General features: G+C 43.4%; 1 protein-coding gene across 4 annotated transcripts; it reads left to right on the plus strand.

Moving 5' to 3' along the window:
- Nucleotides 1-181: 181 nt before the first annotated feature.
- FBXO22 (F-box protein 22) lies at nt 182-8,115 on the plus strand. Of its 4 annotated transcripts, XR_008433089.1 has the most exons (8): nt 182-392; nt 488-620; nt 1,716-1,803; nt 2,194-2,289; nt 3,158-3,322; nt 3,638-3,803; nt 4,080-4,424; nt 4,852-4,887. XR_008433089.1 is itself a non-coding variant. In XM_053954268.1 (7 exons), exons 1-7 carry the CDS (start codon nt 289-291, stop codon nt 4,106-4,108), a joined length of 756 nt encoding a protein of 251 aa, XP_053810243.1. In that variant the 5' UTR covers nt 224-288; the 3' UTR covers nt 4,109-4,141. The 4 variants fall into 4 exon arrangements, 3 of the variants coding, with proteins under 3 accessions (XP_053810243.1, XP_053810242.1, XP_053810241.1); XM_053954268.1 differs by lacking the exon at nt 4,852-4,887 and having other exon boundaries at nt 224-392; nt 4,105-4,141; XM_053954266.1 differs by lacking the exon at nt 4,080-4,424 and having other exon boundaries at nt 232-392; nt 4,852-8,115.
- Nucleotides 8,116-13,418: the final 5,303 nt, after the last annotated feature.

Consider the following 13,418-nt stretch of genomic DNA (forward strand, 5'->3'; position numbering starts at 1 on the left):
TTTGGGTTCCACTTCTTCTGGCAGAGTTCCTTGGCAATGTACAATAATTTGTAAACTTGCATCAAGTTTATGAATAAAAAGCATTTTACGAAGCGCTGTGTCCGTGCTGGGGCCCGGGGGCGCGAGGGAAGAACAGGGGTGGGGAGGTGAGAGCGGCACGGGTCCTCCGCGCCGCTGGGCGGCGCCAGCGCAGCGGCGTGTGCCCGCTCGCGCTGACCGGAAGCTGCCTCAGGCGCGGCGGCGCGCGCGGGTGACGCAGGGCGGCGGGGCCGGGGAGGCGGCGGGGCCATGGAATCCGCGGCCAAGGGCAGCTACGTCCTCGCCAACCTCGCCGAGGTGGTGGAGCGTGTCCTCGGCTTCCTGCCCACCAAGGCGCTGCTGCGCGCCGCCTGGTAAGGGCCGGGGCGGTGGGGTGGGCGGCGGCCGGCTCCGCTTGGCCGGCGGGGGCGCGGCGCGGCTGACGCGGCGTGTCCGTGCTGTGTTGCAGCGTGTGCCGGCTGTGGAGGGAGTGCGCCCGGCGGACGCTGCGGGCGCGGCAGCGCATCGCGTGGGTGTCGGCGCTGGAGCCGGGCCCCGCCGAGAACCACGCGCTGGTGCGGGCGCTGGCGCGCGAGCTGGAGGTGAGGGGGCGCGGGGCCGGCGCCTGCCTGCGGGCGCCGCGGGCTCAGGCGACAAACAAAGTGCTGTGTGTGAATACACCGGCCGAAACAACGAGGATTTGCAGTTCAGGGCGCGCCTGTCCGTCGCGGCAATCTTGTTAAGAGGTTAACCCTCTGTGGCTGGGAGACACCGAGTAACGCTGCGGGACTTCTCTCTCTCTCTCTCTCTCTCTCTCTCTCTGGCGGGATTCCTTTCCCGTATTAACCCGGTGCTGGGTCTTCACTACACAGAGATTCGTGTCAGGGTCTTTAGCAGTAGACGGGCCTCAGCAGGTCAGCGTTAAATCAGCTGGGACAAGATGGGCCCGAAGCACGTCTGCGCTGTTTAGCAGCGTCAGCGCTGGTGAACAGTAGACGCCAGCAACCATGGATGCAAGGAGTTTGGATAGTGCTGAAAGAAGGAGTAGAGTCACGGGCCAATCTGCTGAGCTGTTCTTGCTTCTGTGAGCTTTGGGTCAGCTTCCTGCCTCTGGGCACTTCTGAGGCTAATGAGAGGTTAGCTGTTGGCTGGCAGGAGTCTGGTGACCGGGAGGGGACCAGTGTGGGCTGGCGGTGGAGCAGGAGCAATTTATCCTCGGTTTCTGCCCCCACTTTCCCTCCAATCCGTCCTGTTGTGGCATTCACGTTCTCTGGACAGAGAGACATAATTCTGTCTCTCAGGAGACGCACAGAAAGAAGAAGAGAAAACAGTCTTTATCTTTGTTTTCCCCATGTGGAATGGAGATTGTTCACCTGCAGTGATTGCTGGGTTGGATTCTGGGGAAGGCTGTTTGGGGTCAGTGACCAATGGGATCCAGCTGTGGCTCGGGCTCTCCGCAGGCAGTCATGAGTTTGTTAGTTGGTTGGTTGGTAGTTAGCTGATAGGTAAGTAAGAAGTATGTATGTAGAATAGGATAGTTGCTCTTTAAACAGTATATTAATGTAATATAGTATAGTTTTAATAAAGCTATCCTTCAGCCTTCTGATCTGGAGCCAGACATCATCCTTTCTTCCCAGCCGGGGTTGCTTTTTCACTGTAGTCCTGTCTTATGTTCTCCTCCGCCCGTGTCTTTGCAGAAGGTGCACGTGCTGCCCCAGACCGTGCTCTACATCGCTGATGCAGAGACGTTCAGCGGGCACGAGGAGTGTCACGAGCAAAAGAAAGGTAAAGCCTGGACCTAACTCACTCCCACGTAAAGATATGCTGGGCTGTGAGTAGAGCATAGTCAGCTGAAAGGGAATTTCCTGCGTTCCGGTTTCAGTGGACAGGAAATGCTTTGCAGAAACCGTGACTGCCTAGTGCCGCGTTTGTGGTACGAAGCAGCTGGCAGGCCTGTGTTAATGTGCACAGGCGGGTTCCTTTCCCTTCCGTGGAGAGCGCCGGGTGTTTGCCTGCCGGCAGCTCTCAGGGAGCAGCACAGACCAGCGTGCTGTTACCAGGGCGGCCACTGACGGGCAGCATTGCTTAAACAGGCCGGGATTGGCTGTGGGATTTGCTGAGAGCACACTTCTACTGCTGTCTGATGGTTTTATTGGTTTCTTTCTATCTTAACAGCCAGGAAAAGAAACAGTAAAGAAACGGCACTCGCGCTTGAAAGGTTGTTGCCAAAGCGATGTCAGGTTCTTGGACTGGTCACCCCAGGGATTGTAGGTAGGAGCAAAACGTGTGGGTTTTTGAGAGGTCAGCTTGAAGGTGTCATCTCCCTCCTCGTTCAGCACTGGTTTCAATTTTCAGGCGTTCACAGTGTCACTGCTAAGTGACGTGGAGCTTACTTCATGTATTGCAATTGTAATTAAAAGAGTTGATTTAATTAGGCAGGCAGCTTTCCCTGGCACCTTAATGTACTTACTGAATGTTGCTTGGATTTATGTATGCATTTCAGTCATACTGTGACTAACTGTAGAGGGCATCCTGGTATATACCTGTTTGAAATGGTCTAGCAGGAGGCATATGCAGTAACTGGAAAATTCACGGCCTCCTGTGGCAGGCTTTTTCTCATGCTTCACTTTTATCATTAGAAAGTTGTTTTTTTTATGGTTTGTCACCTTAAATTCACTTCCCACATCGTAAGTAAGGTATTTTGATTGTTGTCATTGCCATATTTTAATAATACACTCCCAATTTTTGTGTCAGTTTTGCTTTATACTGTCATCACATGCTTATAGGACACCTTAAAAACTTGAGTATGTCTGTGTGCTTGCAGAAGGTGGCTGGGAGGCTTGTACTGCACTGTTCTTGTTTTCCTAATGTTTTACATTTGGTGTCACTGGGGAGATACGTGTAAATATATCCATGTCTCCGTGTCAAAACTGACTTCAGTGTGATCGATAGCCAGCAGGACCATGCGTTTCATCTTTCCAAAACATTAACAAAAAAAAGTTAGTTTTCAATTAGATAAGTTGTTACGGAATTAGATTGTCATGTTTTAGATGTCCTGAGCTACCTCTTTCTGCCCGTGTCAGTGTAACAGAATGTACTAGAATCTCTGAACGCAGGATCCTTCGTTTTGTCTCCGTAGTTACCCCGATGGGTTCAAGTAGCAATCAGCCTCAAGAGATTGAAGAGGGCGAAGCTGGGTTTGCTCTGTTGTTTCCCAAAATTGATGGGGTGAAAATTCATACCTTCCATTTTTCTAAAGATGTGAAGAACAGGGTCTTTGATGAAAGCAAATTTGCTGAAGCAGGTATGTCATTTTTCTCTCTTTTACGTGGGCTTTTGTGAGGTGCTGCTCTCTGAAGTGCCAGTCTGGAGTTCTGAGTAGAACCAGCAGCTTCTGTACTGGCTCCAAGAGCCTCTGTGGGGCTCCAGCTGGTGACTGTGCATCTCTGCTCCTCCCTCTGGAGTACTAAGGAGAAGTTATCCCGAGTATCGGTTTCCCGTTACCTCAGTTATGTTTCAAGCCGAGGTGTGATGTATTATTTGAGGAGAAGCTAGGATGGTTGGGCTTCAGAGTTCAGGATTTAACAATAAGGGGATCGGTGTTGGCTTTTGTTTGTAGGTCTGAAGAATAACCCAGATCTCCGTGTTGTTCTTCTGTTTGGCTACAACTCCTGGAAGACTGGAGCTACTCGATTTCTTCATCAAATAGTCAATCCATTGAATGAGAAAAGTATCATCCTGGCTGGGGGACAAGTGGAGAGCTTTACATCACTGACTTCTGAGAAGTAGGTATTTTTTCAAGTAAACGATGAAAAAGATTTAGCATGAGAGAAACATTGCAGATCTATAGCCTTCAAGTTATACTGAAAATCCCCTTTACCAGTAGTAAAATAACAATTTCCTAAAGGGAAAGAATGTCACAACTGCTACACTGTCATGTAGCCAGAAAAGCTGGAAGCTTGGTATGGCTGTGTTACAGTTTGGATTCTGGAAACTCAGTTAGGAGAAACCCAGTGAAAAGGAGATTTCCAGCTTCAGATACCTTTGTGTGTTTACTGCAGTCAGCATTTCATCTCTGGAGTGCAGGTAATGAGCGCCCATTGTGACGGAGCCCAGGATGTGAACTTGTGTTTGTGTATCTGCCTCGGTTTGGCTCAGAGCACGGAGCAGTAGCTGCACACACAGCAAGGCTGTGCCCCAGGAGCTCACCTGATCCACCGTGGCTGCTGAAGGACGTGGCACTCTGTCCTGTGGAGCACAGTGCAACCATGCCCATAGCTCCTCTCGTCCCACTGGGGGTCTGGAGTCCATACTAATAGCAACGTTTTTCTCGCATCTGATTTTGCCAGCAGCACCATTGCCCCAGATGAGAGAGCTGACCTTAAATAAAGTCACTGCAGATAAAGGTTAAGTACCTAACTACTTAACCTCGTGTGTCCTGGCCAACCAATTTAAAGCAACGTGAATCCGAAACCTTTCCTGACTGCTGCCCTGCTTCGGTGTATAAATCCTCAGTGCCTTTGCTTAAGTTTAACTGATGTTTTAGTTGGAGTTGCAGAGCTGTGACATAAACAAACTACTGAGTTTGGCATGAGTGAAACAAGTTTATGGTTAATACCTAGTAATGGATGTGGAAGTTTTTCCTTGTGAAAGGTTGCTACACAAAAACATTGCTAAAATATGAAGTCTCTGGTTTGCTTTTTAACTTTGGATGGTATCAGAATCACTGCAATGTCAGCTGCATTGAACTTACGTCTGGCACAGCAGCAGTTTGCTCAGGTAAGAAGTGGTCCCCCCAGAATGTTCTCTAACTCGGTGCCTGTTGCCTTTCAGTAACCATGCCCAGCCTGGTGACGCCTGCGGTGTGGTTGGGTTGGCTTTCAGCGGTCCCCAGATCCAGAGTGCCACAGTCCTGCTAGACCAGGATGTGGCTGATGAGAGGACAGCAGAAGCGGCCATGCAGCGTCTCAAAGCAGCAAACATCCCCGAGCACAACACCATTGGCTTCATGTTTGCCTGTGTTGGCAGAGGATATCGGCATTACAAAACCAAAAGGAATATGGAAGCAGATGCATTTAGGAAGTTTTTTCCAAATGTACCCCTCTTTGGCTTTTTTGGACATGGGGAAATAGGATGTGATCGAATAGTTACTGGGAATTTCGTGTTAAGAGAATGTAATGACATAAAGGATGACCTGCTTCATGGTTATACTACTGTTATGACTCTTATTCACCTTGGTTCAACTAAAGCAAACCAAGCATAAGTAAGGTTTAATGCTTCAGGGAGCTGTTTGTTTCGTTCCAGGGCTGAGAAGTCTGGAAGAGTGGACATCTTGCAGTCAAAGCCCCTTCCAAAACATAGACGTCATTTTGGTAATATTACTGAGTCTTGTAGTTGCAATAGAGTTTACTGTACTGTCTGTGAGAAAGCATTGCATTTTGTGTAATCCCCTGTACACATCAGAATTGCAGGAAATTATATTTGATGGAATTCTGCATTTGAAGAAAGCCTCTTTTCTTCCAAAATGAAAACGGTTTCTACAGATTGTAGAATATGCTGAATTGGAAGGGACCCATCAGGATCGTTGAGTCCAACTCTTGGCCCTGAACAGGACACCCCAAGAATCCCACCAAGTGCCTGAGAGTGTTGTCCAAACTCTTCTTGAGCTCAAGCAGGGCTTGGTGCTCTGACCACTTTCCTGGGGAGCCTGTTCCAGTGTCCAGCCACAATGGGTGGAAAATTTTTTTCCTGATATCCAACCTAAACCTCCCTGACTCAGCTTCATGCCATTTCTCAAGTTCTGTCAGTGTTCATGAGAATGAAGAGATATTGAAGACCACAACAGTCTCCTCCAGGCTGAGCAAACCAATTGTTCTCAGCCACTCAAGGTTTCCTCTCCAGAGCCTTCACTTCCTCATGGCACTCCTCTGGAGCCCCTCTAAACTTGATGTCTTTCTTATACTGAGGTTCCCAAAAGTGCCCACAGGACTGGAGACTGCCCCAGTGCAGAGCAGAGCAGGACAATCCCCTCTCTGGTCTGGCTGGTGGTGTTGGGCCTGATGCCCCCACATGACTGACCCTCCTGAGTGCCAGGGCACGGCTGGCTCATACCCAGCGTACCATGGACCCCAACTCCCTTCCTACAGCTGCTCTCCAGCCTCCTGCCCCCCAGTCCATACACACAACCAGGATTGCCCTGTCCCAGCTGCAGCATCCAGCACTTGCCATTGTTACATGTCATATGGTTGGTGACTGCCCATCTCTTTTTGTCAATGTCTCTGCAGGGCCTCTGTCCTTGAGGGAGTTGACAGCTCCTCCCAATTTAGTGTCAATGGCAAACCCAAATGTAGAAAGAAACAGTACTTTGATGTGCTCTATTTAAGTATGTAAAGCACTCTAGGAAAACTACTCATGTATTAAATCTGTAATTTCCTGGATTTTATTTCTAAAGAGATGCAGAACTTTCCCAGAGTCCTGTTTATTAAACTGAACAGTTTTACTAGATAAAATCAATGAAAATCCTCAGAGAAAAGTAACAAACTACTTGTTAAATAAAGGTAGGATAGAAGTATGTCAAAGTACCTTGCCCTCTATTCTTAGAGTAAAAGCTCTCATTTAAAGAGGTTGCCCAGCTAAGAGTTCAGCTGGGCTCACCACTTTGAATTGAATTTCATTTGCTTAACTGTGTGGTTCAGAATATAGTGTGATTACTCTAGCGTGATTACAGTCTTTTAAATCCAGAGTACTTAGAAATAAGTCTTATCTATCTTTAAGTTCCTTTAGGAGGTTTTTCTGCTCTTAAATTTGGAATTGTGTGAGACACAAGATCTGGCTATATTATATTTATATAGAGACTTTAAGTGAAACTTGTGCTTCTGCATGGTTTTCCCTTGCTTTTACATCAGTCACCTGTTTTGATTGCTGCAGCTGGCATGCAGTATCAAGTAAGTAAATTCAGCATAGTCTCAGTATAGCTAATAATATATTTGCCACTTTTTACATTCTTTCCTCCCTTTTACTTTGACTTAGTAATAGAATGACAAGAAAATAAGATTAATTTTGTACTATATCACCCGATTTCTAAATGCTAAATCAAGCACCTGGCCCATTTTCAGTGTAGTAAAAAGAAAATACTTACCTATATGTTGTACAACAAAATAACAATTTTTGCTTTAAATGTTACTTAAGGAAGACTTCAGTTAGCAACTTTATGCCCATGTCTAGTTAAAACTTTTCCTGAACTTGGCCTAGCAAGCTTTAGTAGGGGTGTATGTGTCCTGAGCAGTAACTGTTAGTGTCAGTGTGTGTTGAGCACAGACAGCACTTCCCCATGGCTGTATTGATGGTGGGATATTGTTTCAATTGGAAGATAGTATGAGCTGTGAACTCCCAGTGGCCATCTGTGAATGGAAGATTAGTAAGTGTGGATGTGACTTGGACAACATTTAGTTACTTCATTTAGAGGGAGAGGTATCTGGAAGTGGAGTATGGTTGAATTTTCAGAGAAGCCCCTTGGTGGGAGGTGACTGTGTTTTATTTTAACATAACCAGAATGTCACATTTGGCCCTTTATGTCTGCATAACCTTCATGTGTAACAGGACAGAAAGGAAATGTTTAATTTCTGTAATGCAGATAGGATTCCTGGTGCTTCCAGCCATGCTGAGCAGCCTAGGAAGGTTAACTGGCTGCTGTGTTGGAGTAGGTGAAGAGAGATCAGCCACGTGTCCTCAATAACAGTGCAGACTCCGCCAGAAGGACGAAGAAGTTGATGGTGAGCTCAGACAATGGCACAGCTAAACCAGAAGCCCTGGGGCGGTCTGCAGGGGACAGTCAGCAGGTCCTGTAGCTGAGGAAGCTTCAGAGGTAAACAGCACAGAAAAGGGGGTGGAGGGGTGGGGGGGTCTGCATCAGAATCCAGGAATCCTTCTCTTCAGCATCAAGAAGTGTGGGGATGTGCCCAAAACACCCTAGAACCATGCACGTAGCTGCAACACTACAATGTCTGTCCCAGGCCACATCATGCCTTCCATGTGACAGGGAAGTGGTGTAAGTGATAAAATTGTAACATCTGTGATTAAAGTGTTTTGCTAACCAAATTCATTTTGCCTCCATGCTGTTATTTGCTCTTCAACCACAACAACTGCTGAGAGTTGCAAATATATTTGCTTACGAGGTGCGTGTACCAAAAGGCAGAGATAATTGATAGAAGGTTTTGCAGTGCCAAAATTTATACTTCTGTCACTCAAAAGAAGCAAGCATGAGGTTTTAAAGTGGGTAAAGTTACTTAAATGAGTATTCAGTGAATGAGGCAAATGTAAATAGCAGGCCTGCTCTAAGCATATCTAAAGATAAGGTCTATCTGCAGTTCCAGTGCTGACAGTAATGTGTTTCCAGCAAGAGAATAGAGTCCCTAAGTGACCACAACTGGGTTTTGGTTTTGTTGTGAAAAAAGTAAAACTTGCAAAGTCACAAGACCTGCAGGGAGGAGTGATAGTTTTGCTTACAAAAGGTAAAGACATTGTTTTTTTCCAATGTTTTGAATATTAATGTTTTGCTGCACATTTGTTCTTGATGCATCATTCAATTAATTGATCTATAGGTTTCAAAAACTCAAAAAATAATAGGCAAGTAGTGTGATGTATAACCTTGTACTCACACAACCAAAGTAGCAACTACCAAATATAAAGCTATTACTGCAACTTTTATTTTAAAGTTACTGTCCAAAGATCTCCTCGTTATAGGATGTTTCTGTAACATGCAGTCGTAATAAAGCGAGAATAAATTGATAAAGAGGAGCAAAACTTTTAAGAACAAATAGTTACATATGATTCTGAATTAATTTTTAGTTAAAACTTTACCTCAAAACTCACTCAATGTCATTACCCCCTCTTAGTTTCTATTTTTCTTTCTAAAAACGGAGAACTTCTTTCTACTAGAAGTAACTCTGTGGTGGGGGTTCTTAGCTTTCATATCAGAAATTGGAATTAAGTTTTCTGGTGTTTGGGCCCGTAAGAGAACAAGCAAAAAGCATTTGTCATTCAGATACCTGCTTCTGTTTTACTCAGCAGAATGATACAGAAAAATAACACTTAAGTATAGACGTTTGCGCAGTTAGAAGTTACAAAGATCTTAAGTGTACAGTTAAGTGGTCTTTTATAGGACCTGTTATAGTGTCTGAGCACTCTGCAAACATTAAGACAGTAATGATTTCCTCCACTGTCTGATTATTTTTCATAATTTCTTGGTGGAGAAGTTATTTTTTACTTTATCAATCTCTGGTGGATCTCTAGAATCCATTTAATGTTAATACACAGCAGCTGTATGTTCTGCACACAAATGCAGGTAACACAGTTGTTTGAGGCTTATTATCATCTGCAGTTTTTCCTGTTGCTAAGTCCATTTCTCAGCCAGCAGCAGCTTCAGGAGAGGCTGTTCCAGCAGGACTCAGGTTAGCCTTGAGGGGTTCTGAACTGTAGGCTCCAAGGTGTGCAGCAAGGTAAACCAAGCTTACTTCTGCCGCTGCTGCTGTGCGCTGGTCCTGTACTACTGGTTTAAGTCAAACAAACACAAGTTTAAACATTTGTAGGGCCATTTAATTGATTATTCCATGCCTACCAGCACTCCAGGACAGTGTGAGGTATTATTCTAAAGAGAGCATACAGCCACAGTGGGAAATTGGAAACTTAAAGGAAATGCCTAAGAGAGAGAGGTTTGGATTATTTGGAAGTGATATCACCTGGATACTTAGATTAGAATTATCAGCAGAAAAACACCTAATTAGATTTTTTTTTTCCAAGTGCTTTGATAATTTAGGTGAAAAAAATTATTCCCAAATCATTGGGATTTGTGCTTCTAAATGCTTTTGAAATACAATGTATACATTTTCATCATTACGTCTCACCAGTATATCTTCCCTGAGCAGCTAGCACAAAATTCTGAAAAGAAATGTTTCAGAGATTCACGTCACTGAGTCAGTGGCAGGTCATGTCACCTTTCCATGATAAATTTTCACAGCTATGAGAGTTAGAAACAGCTTTTTTTGAAATAAATGCATCTTAGCTGAGTTGTCAATATGGCAACGGTGACGGCAAACAATAATCCTCTCAAAAGAGCCACTCTCCTAGAATCTTCAAAGCAGGTCAAAATATCTGAATGGCAGCAAACTCTGTGATGGAGAATGTACAACATAAATTCAAGTGATGCAGCCCTCGTAAAAAACACCCAGATTTTTACAGCCCATTGTTTGTCTGCACAGAAGTTTTAGATTAAATATTACTTACATTGAGAGGATAATTTGAAAACAGTCTCTTTCAATGTGCACAGAAAAAAAGTTTTCAAATGGTACAGAAACTCACATAGAGGGGCACTAAAAAGTGCTAAAAATTGGTTGTGGCTTTAATTTGGGGACCGAAACCAGCAGTATCTTCTTGTTATTTCAGGTTCTGCAGCTCTAGAAATGGTTCCTGCTGAAAGGTTTAGTGGAGTATCAGTGTCAAAGATGGAACTGAGCAGCAGCCTGACTACTGGTATTTCACAGGGTTTGTATTGCCTGCTCTGCCATCATGAAATGGATCTTTTGCCTTACAGATTATGCTGAACAGGCTACAGTCACCAGGAGAGCAGGAACAGACTTGGATAAGCATAAGCAGATAACTCGCGCAGAATAACGACCATTTCTGCTGTGAGAAGTTCTATCCTGCATTTCTTCTTGGCTTTCCAATTTCAAATAACTGAGTTACACAATCAGAGCCTCTCTACAGCTCTTCAAAAGTTCAGGGCCAGGAGGAAAATGTTTTCTTTTAGTGCAGTAAATTTTGAAGGAGTTGCACAACACTGACATTATCTTTAAAATGGGGAGTGCTACCAAATGGACTTTTGTTGGTTTTTCTGCCTAATATTTAACATTATAAAACAAAAGACTATGCAGCACAGAGAAAGCTTCATTTTCTTTGAGAAGCCATTTGACTTTCTTTAACTGTAACTTTAACTGCACTTTGCTCCAGTGTTTGTTTGGGCTGCTAATGAAAAGCAATTCTATATTAAGTAACATATAAGCATATATATAACTTATAGGTCTGTAAATAGATTTCCTGGTAATGGCTGTCAGTTCTGCAAGGGATCAAAAGGTTTTTGGAATACATTATGAAGAGACTTTTACTACAAGGTTCTGTAGGATAACATGATCCCCAGGCATAAAATAATTTTTGCCATAACACTCTAATGGGTTGTTGTGTAATCATAGTAATGGAGTTTCTTAGGAAATCAGTCTTTTCCAGTTTCTTCCCTACATAACCTTTCAGCTGGTGGAGAGGTAATTTCAAAGATATGAGCTCTTCTGTTTCATGGAAATGGGAGTCAGACAGGAGAGAGCCCTTATTACTCGCCCTTTCATAAACATGTAATAATTTTTAAGACTCCAGTACTCCAACCACAAGATCTGATCCATTGGAACTGGAGTTTCCTTAATTGCTCACAGATCAACTTCATTAATTTTGTAAGCAATCATTGCTAAAGAGTGTTGCACTATTTTATTAAATTATATATAATGCTACCCTGTACTTTCTGTGACATTTGACCACCTGAAAATGAATTTGTAGCCTGATGTCATTTTGATTTGAACATCATAGTCACAAAGTTTGTGAACTGAAATAATTTTAGAAGCTGAAATGTTCTCAGGTGCAATGGGTTTGAGGCAGTCTGAATTGCTAATAGCATTTCCTTCATAAATAACAGTGATTCATAAATCAGCATGTTCACATTTAAACATAGGGTCAGTTTATTCAGCCCCACTTTTTGCAGAGATTGTTTCCCAAATAATGCAAACAAGCTCAGTAACAATGAATAATTATTCTATGTCTGTCTAGAGAGCTGAGAGGGTTCTAAGAGCTTATACAGAGTAACTTCAGTCCATTTATTTCTTCTATCCTATATTAGTATTATATCTTATATTAGCATCTCCTTCCTGAATTGCCACTTAAGATGATGAAAAGCCTTTTCCTTCTTCAGTGGATACAGTATACCAAACTGTGAACCTGTCTTACGATCAATAACACAGCAAAGTGATCTACCAGGTGTCATCTCTGATAAATTTTAACTGAGGCTGTGCAAAGTCCCTCGGGTACCGCTGATCCTGATGTAGCTGTCATTACTGCTACACACATCTTGAACTCTGTACAACAGTGGCCTGTCCCTTTGTGATGAAAAGTAACTTTTATCTTTCCTAGCCTTTAAAACAATATTATCAGCTTCCTTCAGCTTATCTGCTAAAGATCTGAAGTCCAGAAAATAACATGTATGATTGGTTAATTTGGGGAGGAAGTGATCTTCTAGTGCTTTATATAACTTAATCTCTGGATCAGGTCCTCTACCTGACTTGGTGCCCTCAGATTCTCCTTTCACATGCTGAGCACTAACTTGGACTCTGACCTCTCCCATAGTTTTCAGAAGGTAATGAATTATTCTGGTTTGTGTTCTAGCAGCTATTGTAACACAATTTCTCTTTGACTTCTCACCTTATGCACTGTACCCAAGCGCCTTTTCTTCCCCCTCCCACTGTGCTTTTGTCTACATTGATACAAAGTACACACTGCTTTTTCTGACACTAGAGCATGTAGTAGACATCCTAGAAATAGGAGCTTATTCAACATTTGCTCTGCACCTATGTTTTTATACATCTTCAGATTGTTTCTTTTGGAGATAAGAAATCTCTGTTCTGAATTTGCTCTCCTTTAAATTCATGAATTTCCTCAGCTTATCTTCCCTTCAATACAACCTTATAAATCCCATATAATGACCCGCTTGGTAAAGTGCCATTATGGACACATATCCAATTTTTTGCTGGTTTCTGCTGCCAGTGCTAGAAATAAGTTGAAAAAAAAACATTGTTCAGTTCACGTTTTCTATGCCTCTGACTAACCAGGCATTCTCTCTGTGTTGTGAAGGCAAAAAAAAAGACATGGACCATGGCAGATGGCCTCTCTTTGCCTGAGTAAGAGAATCCTGTAACGGACCAAAGTGTGGTATATAATATATCAGTGTGATCAACAGATGCTTACGTGAACAAAAGAAATAAATCTTTGGAGAGGACAGCATTTTTTCATCCAAGATACCTGTCTGGATAATATTTTGTGTCAGAAATTGACCTGATGAACAAAATTCCTGTTTTCTACTATCTGAAATAACAACTGGAACATTCAAGGTAAGGTTTGAATTTCCCTCAGTAGTGAGATTTTCAGAAGAAAGCCAGACAAAATTAAAAACTATCAAGGAAGATGTCTTGCTTAGTATTAGGAATGTACACCAAACTCTGCCTAAAAAACTTTTTTAACCATTATAAATCTCTTTTCTTAATATTTCCCTTTAATTTGAATTTAAATTGTGTGCCAGGAACCTGGGCAAT

Source organism: Vidua chalybeata, chromosome 13 (assembly GCF_026979565.1).
Source record: "Vidua chalybeata isolate OUT-0048 chromosome 13, bVidCha1 merged haplotype, whole genome shotgun sequence".
NCBI classification, from domain to species: Eukaryota; Metazoa; Chordata; class Aves; order Passeriformes; family Viduidae; genus Vidua; species Vidua chalybeata.